At 46.9% G+C, this 14075-nt stretch overlaps 1 protein-coding gene across 1 annotated transcript in view; it reads right to left on the reverse strand.

Annotated features, from left to right (window-relative positions):
* slit1a (slit homolog 1a (Drosophila)) overlaps positions 1-14075 on the reverse strand; it is a 215902-nt gene that overhangs the window by 68920 nt on the left and 132907 nt on the right. Inside the window, 5 exon segments of the mRNA XM_052027527.1 lie at positions 1779-1802; positions 3643-3806; positions 7107-7250; positions 8789-8860; positions 9908-9979. Coding sequence (XP_051883487.1) covers positions 1779-1802; positions 3643-3806; positions 7107-7250; positions 8789-8860; positions 9908-9979 — 476 coding nt within the window.

The following is a 14075-nucleotide window of genomic DNA, read 5'->3' on the forward strand; positions in this document are numbered from 1 at the left end:
CTCATCCCTCGCCTTCTCCTCTTTACACTAGCCATCTCCCGTCTCCACTCTCAGTCCTGACGCAATTCCTTTCCCTCCACAGATGCTGCCTGACCCGCTGAGTTCCTCCAGCAGATTGTTGCTCCAGATTCTTACCTTCATATTCCCTCTTTATAATTATCCTTTACTGATTTCTAAATTTCTACTTCTTGTAAAAATTGTGTATAATTTATGTTTAATTTATGTTTTTCTTGTGAATGCTGCTTATCTGATGCTCTGTGCCTGTGATGCTGCTGCAAGTAAGTTTTTCATTGCACCTGTGCACACATGTACTCGTGCATCTGACAATAAACTCGACTTGATTTGACTTGACACTTCCCAATCCTCTGGCCTGCAACCAATTCTTGCAAATTGCATTCGTTTTCAATCTGACACCACCCTTCACCTTCTTGCTTCACCAGGGATGATGCAGCCTCCCCGCAGAGACCTTCTTCTTCACTGGCAGTATACCTTGGCTGAGATTCATGAAATGTCTCCTACTGCAGATCCACCTAGTTATGCTTTAATCTGTTTTCCCAGTCTACTTTGGGCAACTCCAACCTTATACCTTTCCTGATGAGTTTATTTAAAATTAGGGCACTAGTTTCAACCAGGAAGGGAGTGGGGAGAGAAGGGGGGAAGTGTAGAGGGAATAGACTAAAGCCAATTGTCCAGCTGTGTAAGAATGGAAAGAAGTTCTCCCAGAGGACTGTAACTACCGAAAGCCAAGTAATCATCCCAACACTCCAAAATACCACCGTGACGATTGTCAATCTAATCCCAGTGTAAATATCATGCCCTTGAAATGATTAATTGGTGATGTGTTCAGTGGAGCATCTAGTCTGAATGGAACAGATTTTCATCATTTCTTACACACTCGATCATCGACGCTCATCAATAACAGAGGACAACATACACATCAACTGATGGAGACCCTGTTGACAGCTGATCTATTACAGGGACCACTGAAGGGAAGGCGAGGTCAATGGCAGACACAGGTCGCCCAGTGAGAGGTGAAAACTACTATCGTTGCTTGTTAGTCTGAGCCCAGAACTGAACACTACCCTTGGCTGATTCTTGTGCTGACAAAGTCACAGATATTGAAAAGAGAAAAGCAGCAAGTGAGAGGTAGGCGGAGGGGGGGGGGGGGGGGGGGGGAGGGGGAAAATGCGGTTAAAATAGGAAGAGAGAGTTCATAGTTTCACTTTATATGATTATACTAAAGGGACCTACACGCTAACCTGTACTATCCCTGCCCAAGGAGCATTTGATGGCACAGTGTAAATGGAGCTTCACTCTGTATATAACCCTTGCTATCCCTGCCATGGGTTAGACACAGAGTAAAGCTCCCCCTGTAGTCTCCCATCACACACTCCCAGGGCAGGGACGGCACGGGTTAGATACAGAGTGAAGCTCCCTCTACACCGTCCCATCACACACTCCCAGGGCAGGGACAGCACGGGTTAGATACACAGTAAAGCTCCCTCTACACCGTCCCATCACACACTCCCAGGGCAGGGACAACACGGGTTAGATATAAAGCTATGGAAATGCAAATATCTTCTTTCTGCTTTAGAATTCCAGCCACTGACGGAGACAGAGATGGGGGATGCTTCTGTCATTGAAAACACGGTCCTCACACACCGACCAAATTCAGAACAACATTGCTTGTGCCCTGAGCCACTCACAATCAGCCCAGCAAGGGTGTACATTACAAGTTCCACATACAGATAACTTTGTTCATGCTGAGAGGGCCTTACCTGGAATGAAATACTGTTCCTTTGCTATGGAGGGAAAGAAACAGACAAGCATTACACAGGAACGGTGTACAAAGGCACCGAGATAACATTCTACCAAAAAGAAAACTCTGAACCGTGAAGCTCATGGGGTGGGGCGGTGTGGTAGTGTAGCAGTTAGCACGATGCTATTACAGCGCCAGCGATCGTGTTCGATTCCCGTCGCTGTCTGTAAGGGGTTTGTACGTTCTCCCGTGTCTGCATGGGTTTCCTCCGGGTGCTCCGGTTTCCTCCCACGTTCTAAAGAAGTACAGGTAGGTTAATATGGGGGTTTAAAATGGGCGGCGCGGACACATTGGGCTGAAAGGGCCTGTTACCACGCTGAAAATAAAATTTAAAAAATTAAAGAAAGCTGAATTAAACTGGAGAGAGGTTTGTAGAACTACTTCTGGTCTCTGAGTATTTCTGTGTTGCTCTGAGGAAGTGGACACCTTTGGAATGGGTGGGACGGGGTGGATGGTTACCTGGGAATGGATCCAAAGGTAACATCCTTTGACCCTTCCTGAGAGACCATTCCATGAGTTCAGGGTGCAACTACTCACAGACACCCTCTGACCTCTCTGCAAATCAGGTTAGCACCGTCTGGTACTGACAAAAAGAAACACAAAGGAAGTTTTTTGCACAGAGAGGTGGGTGCCTGGAACGTGCTGCCAGGGGTGCTGGTGGAGGCAGATACAATGGTGGAGTTTAAGAACGTAGAACATAGAACATTACAGCACAGTACAGGCCCTTCGGCCCACAATGTTGTGCTGACATTTTATCCTGCTCTAAGATCTATCTAACCCTTCCCTCCCACATAGCCCCCTATTTTTCTATCATTCATGTGTCTATCTAAGAGTCTCTTAAATGTCCCTAATGTACCTGCCCCCACAACCTCTGCCGGCAGTGCGTTCCACAAACCCACCACTCTCTGTGTAAAAAAACTTACCCCTGCCTTCCCCCTTATACCTTCCTCCAATCACCTTAAAATTATGTCCCCTCGTGTTAGCCATTGTCGCCCTGGGAAAAAGTCTCTGACTGTCCACTCGATCTGTGCCTCTGATCAACTTGTACACCTCTATCAAGTCACGTCTCATCCTCCTTCTCTCCAAAGAGAAAAGCCCGAGCTCGCTCAACCTATCCTCATAAGACATGCTCTCCAATCCAGGCAGCATCCTGGTAAATCTCCTCTGCACCCTCTCTAAAGCTTCCACATCCTTCCTGTAATGAGGCGATCAGAACTGAACACAACACACTTGGTGCTCTAACCAGATTTCTATAGAGCTGCAACATCACCTCGCGGCTCTTGAACTCAATACCCCGACTAATGAAGGCCAACAGTCCATACGCCTTCTTAACAACCCTGTTGACCTGCGGGGCATCCTTGAGGGATCTATGGACGTGGACCCCAAGATCCCTCTCTTCCTCCACACTGCTAAGAGTCCTACCATTAACCCTGCATTTTGCCTTTGAATTCGATCTCCCAAAGTGTATCACTTCACACTTGTCCGGGTTGAAGTAAGGAGCTCTTAGACAGGCACATGAATGTACAGAGAATTGAGGGATATGGATCACATGCAAGCAGAAGGGATTATTTTAATTAGAAATCATTAGCTTAATTAGTTTGGCATAACATTGTGGGCTGAAGGGCCTGTTCCTGTGCTGTACTGTTCTATCTTCTATGTTCTATTGGACATAAGAGACATGTGATCTGTCTGCTTCTCAAACAATGCAACAGCTTCACAGACATTCAGCGTACAGCACCAGCTCAGAGGCTTAGCGCATGTTTGTTTTGTCAGTGAACCTCTACCTCTTGCTTTCACCATGCATTCTGAAGACATTACAATACCTGAGCACCGGAACTTCTTGCTTTTGATCTGCCCAATCCTCTTGTTTGCCAAGCGGCGTGGGCTCGCACAGCGTGCTCCGCTGGTCTCGATGGGATTGGAGCGGAGGTAGTCGGCCAGCCATTTGAGGTGGCAGTCACAGATGAATGGATTCTGGGCCAAGTGCCTGGTGTTATGGAAGAGAAGCAAGACAAGGAAATTATTGGAGACGCAAGTGACTCAGATGCTGAAACCTGGAGCAACCCTATCGACCTGTACGGCAACCTTGAGGGATCTGTGGATGTGGACCCCAAGATCCCTCTTTTCCTCCACACTGCTAAGAGTCCTGCCATTAACCTTGAATTCTGCCTTCAAATTCGATCTTCCAAAGTGTATCACTTCACACTTTTCCGGGTTGAACTCCATCTGCCACTTCTCAGCCCAGGTCTGCATTCTATCAATGTCCTGTTGTAATCTACAGCAACTTTCTACACTATCCACACCACCACCAACCTCTGTGTCATCAGCAAACTTACTAACCCACCCTTCCACATCCTCATCCAAGTCATTTACAAAAATCTCAAAGAGAATAAAAATCACAGAGGAGCAGGATTTGGCGATTCCACCCCCCACACCACCCCCCCCCCCCCACCACCGACCCTCCTCTGCCATTCAATGATATTATGGTTGACCTAACCACGACCTCAACTTCAATTTCTTACCCGTTCTCCCTTACCCCATGAGGTTTATAAAATGAGGGGAGGCATAGAGTGGGAACTTTCCCTCCTTATCGGAGGGGAAAAATACTAGAGGACCTAGATTTAGGTAAGGGGAAGAGATTTAGAGGGGATCTGAGGGGGACCTATTTCACCCAGAGTGCTGAGTGTCTGGAAATCACTGCCTGAGAGAGTGGTGGAAGCAGAGTCATAGAACATAGAACAGTACGGCACAATGTTGTGCAGAACTAATTGAGCTAATGACACCTAACCCCTTCTGCCTGCACATGATCCATACCCCTCCATTCTCTGCATGCTCATGTGTCTATCTAAGAGCATCTTCGGTGCCTCTATTGCACCTGCCTCCACCACCACCCCAGCACCCATTGCTCTCTGTGTAAAAAACCTGCTCAGCACATCTCCTTTGAACTTTCCCCCTCTCACCTGAAGACATTTTGACCCTGGGGATAAAGACACCAGCTGTCTACTCTATCTATGCCTCTCATAATGTTAGAATGACAGCATTTAGAGGTGGCTAAATGAGCACTTGAATCCCCCAAGTGCTCATTTAGCCACCTCTAAGATGGGATTAATATGGATGGGTGCCCACTGGTCAGTGTGGGCCGAATGGTCTGTTTCCGTGCTGCATGACTCTCTAACCTTCAGCTCACTAATAGACTAAGAATCTGTCTCTACCTTGAAGATATGTAATGACTCAACCTCCACAGCTGTCTTGACCATCTGAGAGGAGAAACCCCCCTTATTCTGAACTATGCCCCATCAGGTCTAGACTCCCTCACCAGAGGAAACATCTTCTCAGCATCCACCATGTCAATCCCTCTCACAATCTGATCTGTTTATTTCACTCTTCTGAACAATAATCAGCACAGACCCAGGCTGTATGACTTTACCTCATGAACCCCCTCTGCAATGTAAGTACATCCCTCCTTAAATATGGAGACCAAAACTGCACACGTACTTCAGTGTGATCTCACCAACATCGTACACAGTCATGGCAAGATGTCCCTACTTTTATAAAAACAGAGGATGCTGGAAACACTCAGCAGGTCAGGTAGCATCTGTGGAGGGAGAAACACAGTCAACATCCCTTCATCAGAACAGACCTGAAACGTCGACTGCTTCTCTCTCCACAGATGCTGCCTGACCTGCTAAGATCTGTCAGTACTTTCTGATTTTGTTTCAGATTTCCAGCCTCTGCAGTTTTTTTGATTTTTAGATTTTGTCCCTACTTTTTGCACCATCGACCTCTGAAGGCCAAGGTTCCATTGAAATTTCAAAGAAATTTGGTATGTCCCCGTTGACCCTCACCAACTTTTATCAATGCACCATAGAAAGCATCCTATCCGGATGCATCATGGCTTGGTACGGCAACTGCTCTGCCCAGGACCGCAAGAAACTGCAGAGAGTTGTGGACACAGCTCAGCGCATCATGGAAACCAGCCTCCCCTCCATGGACTCTGTTTATACTTCTTACTGCCTCAGTAAAGCAGCCAACATAATCAAAGACCCCTCCCACCCTGGACATTCTCTCTTTTCCCCCCTCCCACTGGGCAGAAGATACAAAAGCCTGAAAACACGTACCACTAGGCTCAAGGACAGCTTCTATCCCGGTGTTAGAAGACTGTTGGATGGTCCCCTAGTACAATAAGATGGACTCTTGACCTCACAATCTACCTTGTCATGGCCCTTGCACCTTATTGTCTGCCTGCACTGCACTTTCCCTGTAACCGTAACATTTTATTCTGCATTCTGTTATTGTTTTCCCTTGTACTGCCTCGATGCACTGATGTAATGAAATGATCTGTATGGATGGCAGGCAAAACAGCTTTTCACTGTACCTCAGTACAGGTGAGAATAATAAACCAATTTACCGATTTATTGATCACTGCTGGCTGTAGTCACTTCACCTACATCCCAGTGTTCCATGTTTCCCGCACAAGGACCTCCAGCTCCCTTTCTATCAGCATTCTGCTATCTCTGTCCATTTGGACAACATTCTGCTTTTCTATTCTCCCTATAAGACTGTGTAATCGTGGTTTAGTAGTGACTCTCCTCTGTGTATGACCCATGGTTCTGTACTCACCCGCAGCTGAAATATCTAGCCAGCGGCTGATGGCACGAACATCGAATTCTCAAACCTCCATTGACCACCCCCCCCTCTGTCCCTTTCTCCCCCTTTTTTTTTCCCTCTCCTCCTGATCCACCCACCCCCATCAATCCTGTCTCTTTCCCCTCCCCCACCCTCTGCATCTGCCCATCACCCACACGCCCCTCCCACCGGTTCCCCTCCCCACCTCCCTCCCACGCTCCACTGTCCCGTCCTATCAGATTCCGTCTTCTTCAGCCCTTTGTCACTTCTACCTATCACCTCCCAGATTCTGACATCATTCCCACTCTCACCTCCTCCCCACCCCACCCCCCCAATCACCTGCCTATCACCCCCTTCACCTGGATCCACCTGCCAGCTCTTGCTCCACCCCTTCCTTCCACCTTTGGTTATCTGGCCATCTCCCCGTTATTATTCCAGTCCAGGTGAAGGGTCTCGACCCGAAACGTCGACTGTCCATTTCCTTCCACAGATGCTGCCCGACCCGCTGAGTTCCTCCAGCATTTTGTGTGTTGCTCCAGGTCCCAGCATCCACCGTCTCTCCTGTCCCCTATAGTGTCAAACTCCTTTTGCAATTGTAAAGACTTAAGTAAAAAATGTCTACAGATGCCTTACAATCTGTGAAGGGTGATGAAGTACTTACAGCGTCTGGATGGCACGGAGTGAGTTGAAGGTTCCCTTGGCCAGTGTCTGGATCTTGTTGTCGTACAGTGAGAGGAGGCTGAGGTTCTGGAGATCCTGGAAGGTGTCCGCTCGAATGCAGTTGATCTTATTTGCATTCAACAGCCTAAAGAGCAGAGGAGGTAACATTATCAGCTGGGCTTGGATGGGCCAAGCCTACATAGGAACATAGAAGGCCATTCAGCCCTTCCAGTCTGTTGTGATGTTCATGCGATCATGGCTGGTCCTCTGTATCCCGGTCAGAGGAGACAGGGAGAGGGCTGTTCAGAACGACATAAGAACATAAGAAAATAGGAGCAGGAGGAGGCCATTTGGTCCCTCTGTCCTTCCCTGCCATTCAATATGATCATGGCTGATCTGTCCCAGGCCTCACTCCTCCAGTTCCCCATCGACCTCAGTTTCCTACCACTTTCAATATTCCCAATGACCCAACCTCCACAATTCTGAGGTAGAGAAAGTAAGAGATTCACTGAATCTAGACTGCTCGAAGATATTTCTACGCATCTCATATTTAAATCACAGGCCTCTTGAAACTGTGTCCCCGTGTTCGTGACTCTCCCACCAGTGAAAGCATCTCCACATCTACCCTGTCAAGCCCTCTTAGGATCTTATATGTTTCAATAAGGTCACCCCTTATTCTTCTAAACTCCAAGGAGTACAGAGTCAATCTGTCCAGCCTCTCTTGACAGGATAACCATCTCATCCTGGGAATTAGCCTTTGGATGCCTCCAATGTTACTGTATCCTTTTTTAGGTAAGGGGACCAAAACTATTCCCAATACTCCAGGTGTGTCCTCACCAACACTCTGTGCAATTGCAACAAAACTTTCCGAATTCTAAACTACAATCCCTTTGGAATGGACCAACCACTTTACAATGGCCTATGGCCTGTGCTAAAGCCTCAGGGAACTCAACCTGCCCTTGGCAGAAGAGTGATTAAGTTGCTGGGTTCGAGGCCTGAATGATCTGCCCTAAGTTGAGGTAATCAATTAAACTAGAACTAGAGTTCATAGGTTTAAGGTGAGACAGGAAAGATTTAAGAGGAACTTGAGGGGCAATGTTTTTTACACAAACAGCAGTATCTATGTAGAATGAGCTGCCAGAGGAAGTGGTTGAGGCAAGCACAAAGACAGTTGGACAGGTACATGGATAGGAAAGGTTTAGAAGGTTATGGGCCAAATGCTGGCAAATGGGACTAACTTGGACGGGGCATCTTGGTCGTCATGGACCAGTTGGGTCAAAGGGCCTGTTTCCATGCTGTATGATTCTATGACTCTAAAATCTGGAACAAAATCTGAATTTTAGTAGTGGTGACCATGAAACAATGAGATTGTTAAAAACTTCACCAGGCTCATTAATGTCCTTTGGGGAAGGAGATCTATTGTCATTCCACGACTTCGGACCCATCAATGGAATTGGCTTTTACTGCCCTCTGATATGGTCTAGGTAGCAGCTCAGGACAAGGTCCAATGACGACGGTGATCAGGGAAAGAGTTAGTGACCACTCCCCCTCCACATTTACTGGGTGCTGAAACCCCCATAAGCACTGGGTCAGAAGCCCCTCGACACAACCCAAAGAATTCATCCTGTTTCCCAAAATGGTGACATTTTTCGCCGTGCCGGTTTGAAGAGGCCAAACACTCACAGGAGTTGAAGAGCGTAGAGTCCGTCAAACACGCCTTTCGGAAGCTCATTGATTTTGTTTCCGTACAGGACCCTGCAAACAGAGGAGATAAAGGAACTTCAAAGGCAGGAACAGGACAACAGGAAAGTTCTCATTGGTGGGTCAGAGTGGAGAGAGTTAGCAGCTTCAAATTCCTGGGCGTTAACATCTCAGATGACCTGTCCTGGGCCCAACGCATAGATACAATTACAAAGAAGGCACACCAGCACGTCTACTTTCTGAGAAGCTTAAGGAGATTTGGCATGTCACCAAATACTCTAATAAACTTCTACTGATGCACTGTTGTAAGTATCCTGACTGGTTACATCATGACCTGGTACAGCAATTCGAATTCGAACCTGCAGAGAGTAGTGGACACAGACCGGTCCATCACTGGCACTGCCCTCCCCACCTTTGACAGCATCTACAGGAAGCCCTGCCTCAAGAAGGTAGCATCTATCATCGAGGATCCCCACCATCCAAGTCATGCCCTCTTCTCGCTGCTACCCTCAGGCAGGAGGTACAGAAGCCTGAAGTCCCACACCACCAGGTTCAGGAACAGCTACTTTCCTACAACCATCAGGTTATTGAACCGACCTGCACAACCCTAACCCCACCTCAGCAACAGAACACTACGGACCACCTCTTGCACTACCGTGGACTTGTCTCTGATTGTGCCTTTGTTTTTTTGCACTAAGGTCTTGCTTTTGCACACTTTTATTCTCTCTCTCCTCACTGTTGTACAATTTATGTATAATTTATACTTGGTGTCTGTACCTATGTGCCTGTGATGCTGCTGCAAGCAAGTTTTTCATTGTACCTGTACCTCACCGTATTTGTGCACATGACAATAAACTCGGACTTGGATGTACCTGTTGGGGTGGGGATATTTTCCAAGGGCACAACCTCTCTTTACCCTACTGCCAGAATATATTGTAGTCATGTTGTGGTAACAAAGGGATCCTGGTCCCTTGCAAGGTGGAGATGTCCTCCTTGTAAGAATAGTGGGTGGTACCAGCCCATATATGCATCAATGGGGATTGAACAACAGGACAATTGGCTGAAAATGTCTCCAGCTGAACCGTCCTAATGAATACTCACAGAGAGTTGAGAGATCGCAGTCCTTGGAAGGCATCGGGAGCAACCTCAGCAATCTGGTTGTTGCTGAGGTCTCTAAAAAACAAAGGAAAAGCCATCAGGATTAACACTTCTTTGTATCAAATCTTCCTTCCCAGAGTGTGGAACGGCCCAGCATTTATTGTCCAAGTGTGTTTTATAGCTTGAGCAACGTTTGCTTAGCTAACCAACCAAGTGGTATTAAACCATTTTAATGTGATTTGTAACCTTTTAAAACCTATTCTGTATTGTGGTGAACCCTTTATGTTCAACTGACTATTGAACTGACTATTTTTCTCTAGGAAAGACCAATGCAGATTTTTCCAATTTTGTTAATTCATTCACTTAGTTACAAAATGAGGCTACTTGGCCCATCTAGTCCATGCCAGCTCCTAGCCCAGCCATCCCATTGGTCTCCTCACCCCTCTCTTTATAACCCTGTAATGCATTCTCTCCCACATGCCCACCAACTCCCTGTTAGTCTTTTGCCACTTACCAACACTAGGGGCTACTTTCAACAGCTGATTAACCTACCAACCCATCTTTCGGATGTGGGAGAGAATTGGAGAAGCCGGGGAAAACCCATGTGGTCACAGGGCGAATGTGCAAACTACACACAGGCAAGACCCGAGGTCAGGATCAAACTCCAGTCCCTGGAGCTGGGAGGCAGCAGAGCGAACTGTGCTCCTCTGTCTGCCATGATTGTGTTTCAAGAGGGCAGATGTAGAGAGGGTGTTTCCACTCCCATGTAAGAAACAGGAGCAAGAGTAGGCCATTGGGCCCCTCAAGCCTGTTCTACCACTCAATAAGATCATGGCTAGTCTGACCTTGGCCTCAGCTCCACTTTCCTTGCGGTTCCCCACAACCCTTGATTCCTCTACGGACCAAAATCTCAGCCTTGACTATATTCAGTGACTCCCCATCCACTGTTATCTGGGGGAGAGAATGTTAGAGCCTTATCTCCCTCTCAGACAAAAAATCCTTGTTAGCCCCTTATTCTGAAACTATGTCACCTGGTTCTAGATACCCCCACTATGAGGAACACACCCCCAGCATCCACCGTGTCAATGCCCCTCAGAATCTTAGACATATCAAAGGCCACACTTTGACCCTCACCAACTTTTATCGATGCACCATAGAAAGCATCCTATCCGGATGCATCATGGCTTGGTACGGCAACTGCTCTGCCCGTGACCGCAAGAAACTGCAGAGAGTTGTGGACACAGCTCAGCATATCACGGAAACCAGCCTCCCCTCCATAGACTTTGTCTACACTTCTCGCTGCCTCGGTAAAGCAGCCAACATAATCAAAGACCCCACCCACCCTGGACATTCTCTCTTATCCCCCCTCCCAACAGGCAGAAGATAGAAAAGCCTGAAAGCACGTGCCACCAGGCTCAAGGACAGCTTCTATCCTGCTGTTATCAGGCTATTGAATGGTCCCCTAGTATGATAAAATGGACTCTTGACTTCACAATCTGCCTCGTTAAGCCCTTGCACTTTATTGTCTGCCTGCACTGCACTTTCTCTGTAACTGTAACACTTTGGTATGCATTATGTTATTGTTATCTCAATGAACTATTGTAATGAAATGATCTGTATGAACGGTATGCCAGACAAGTTTTTCACTGTACCTCAGTACAAGTGACAATAATAAACTAATTTACCAGTTTACCTCTCATTCTTCTGACGTCAACTGCATTCTTTCTAATGCTATCACATCCTTCCTATAGTGTGGTGACCAGAACTGTACACAATACTCCAAGTACGGCCTGACCAATGGTTTGTACATCTACAACATGACCTCCCAACTCAATGCCTTAGTCTATGAAGGCAAGCATGCTGAAAGCATTCTTTATTACCACACGTGTCTCCAATGAGCACAGGCCTAACCTTCTCAACCTAACCATTCATTAACCCCTTCATCCCAAGCGTATAATACAGGAGAAACGAGGTGGTGTGAATATGGATCTGACCACAACCTGGGGTGACTGAGGTGAACACCAGAGATATGTTCAAGGGATGTTGAACATAGGAATGAGGGAGAAAGGGTTATGTGATGAGAGGGGAAGAGTGCGAGAGGATTGCCAAGGAGTTCTTGGCAAAGCGTCATAGCATCATACACCACGGAAACAGGCCCTTTGGCCCACTGAGTCTGTGCCGACCATCAACAGCCCACTTACACCCGTCCTACACGAATCCCATTTTATTCTCCGCACATTCCCATCAACTCCCCCTGGATTCTCCCACTCACTTACACATCAGGGGCAATTTACAGCGACCAATTAACCTACTGAACCTCACGTCTTTGAGATGTGGGAGGAAACCGGAGCACCCGGGATTAAACCCACGCAGTCACAGTGAGAACGTGCGGACTCCTTATAGACAGCGCCGGAGGTCAGGATTGAACCCAGGTCGCTGGAGCTGTGAGGCAGCAGCTCTACCCACTGTGCCTGTGTGCTGCAATGGGATGGGTAAATGTGCAAAAGGCCTTCTCTAATGTAACAGATGGTAAAGCGAGGAGGGGAAGGCAGCAGAACTCAAACCCTGGCTATTGTCAATTAATTTTACATGAGGTATAAAATATTTGTGAGGGAGATTAAATTCACACGGACCATTGGCTCGTATCGCTGTACACTCTACCTGAGTGAGGTACCCAGGTAAAGCCACTTCAAAAACCTAGCCCTGACTAACTCCTCAAAGATAAACTGTTATGACACCCAAACTCACTAAGAATCAACCAAAAAAAACTGCATGCTTGTCCCTTGGGTTGGATTTGTTGCTGGTTGTTTGCATTGGGCACGGGCTCTTGGGAGAGGAGTTGGGGGTACAGATATTGAGGTGTTAAAGACTTCCCTTCTGCTGCTTTTAACCTAACAGATGGCAGATCAAGGGGAGGGAGTCACCAATCTGTGGCTCCTGTCCATTAATTTTACATGGTGTATAAGATATTCATGAGGGAGATTAGGTTCATTTGAGGAAGAAGATGTCTAGCACAGGTTGTAGGTTCGACTTTTCAGCCTTTTGACCTGACAGATATTACAGAGGAACTTGAGCGATACAAAGCCCTGGTTTAAATGTTACTGGACCACATCATTTCTAGGTACTGCTTTCTAGAGAGATTATATTTTTCTTGGAAGGAGTGGGGAAAATATTTGCCAGAATGTTAGCTACATTTGATAATGAGGAGAGGTGCCGTGCCTGGGAATATGAAAGGCAAAAGAATGATTGGAATGAGGTTTGTGGGATTTTGAAAAGAAATGTTTTTTTAAAATTCTGCATTATAGGGGAGGACAGGACGAAGGAACAGCAGGTTAATGGCAGGCAATCCAGGGAAATACTGGCTGAGAGAAGCATGGTTCTATTTCCTCCAAGAACCATGGAATCATACAGCTCAGAAGTGGTCCCTTCACTGAGTCTATGCTGACCATAGAACATAGAACAGTACAGCACAGGAACAGGCCCTTTGGCCCACAATGTCTGTGCTGAACATGATGCCGAATTAAATGAGATCTCTTTTCATGATCCATATTCCATATTCCCTGCATATTCATGCGTTTATCTAACAGCCTCTTAAACGCCTCTATCGTATCTGCCTCCACCACCACCCCTGGCAGCACATCCCAGGCACCCACCGCTCTCTGTGTCTTGCCCCGCTCATCTCCATTAAACTTTCCCCCTCTCACCTTAAAGCTATACCTTCTGGTATTTTACATTTCTACCCTGGGTAAAAGATTCTGACTGTCGATCTTATCGATGCCTCTCATAATTTTATAATCAGGTCTCCCCTCAGCCTCCGCTGCTCCAGAGAAAACAACCCAAGTTTTTCCAACCTTTCCTTGTAGCTCACACCCTCTAATCCAGGCAGCCTCTTCTGCACCCTCTCCAAAGCCTCCATATCCTTCCTGTAATGGGGCGACCAGAACTGCACACAATACTCTAAGTGCGGCCTAACCAAAGTTTTATACAGTTTCAATACGAATTCCGCACTCTTATACTCAATGCCCCGACTGATGAAGGCAAGTATGTCGTATGCCTTCTTTACCGCCCTATGTACTTACTTGCCATCAAACACAATAGTGACCATTTCCAGTTGAATTTCCACCCACTGGAAAATCGGACCCTTGATACGACTCTTTCTGGCACAACTAGT

This window comes from Pristis pectinata, chromosome 12, assembly GCF_009764475.1.
Source record: "Pristis pectinata isolate sPriPec2 chromosome 12, sPriPec2.1.pri, whole genome shotgun sequence".
NCBI lineage: Eukaryota > Metazoa > Chordata > Chondrichthyes > Rhinopristiformes > Pristidae > Pristis > Pristis pectinata.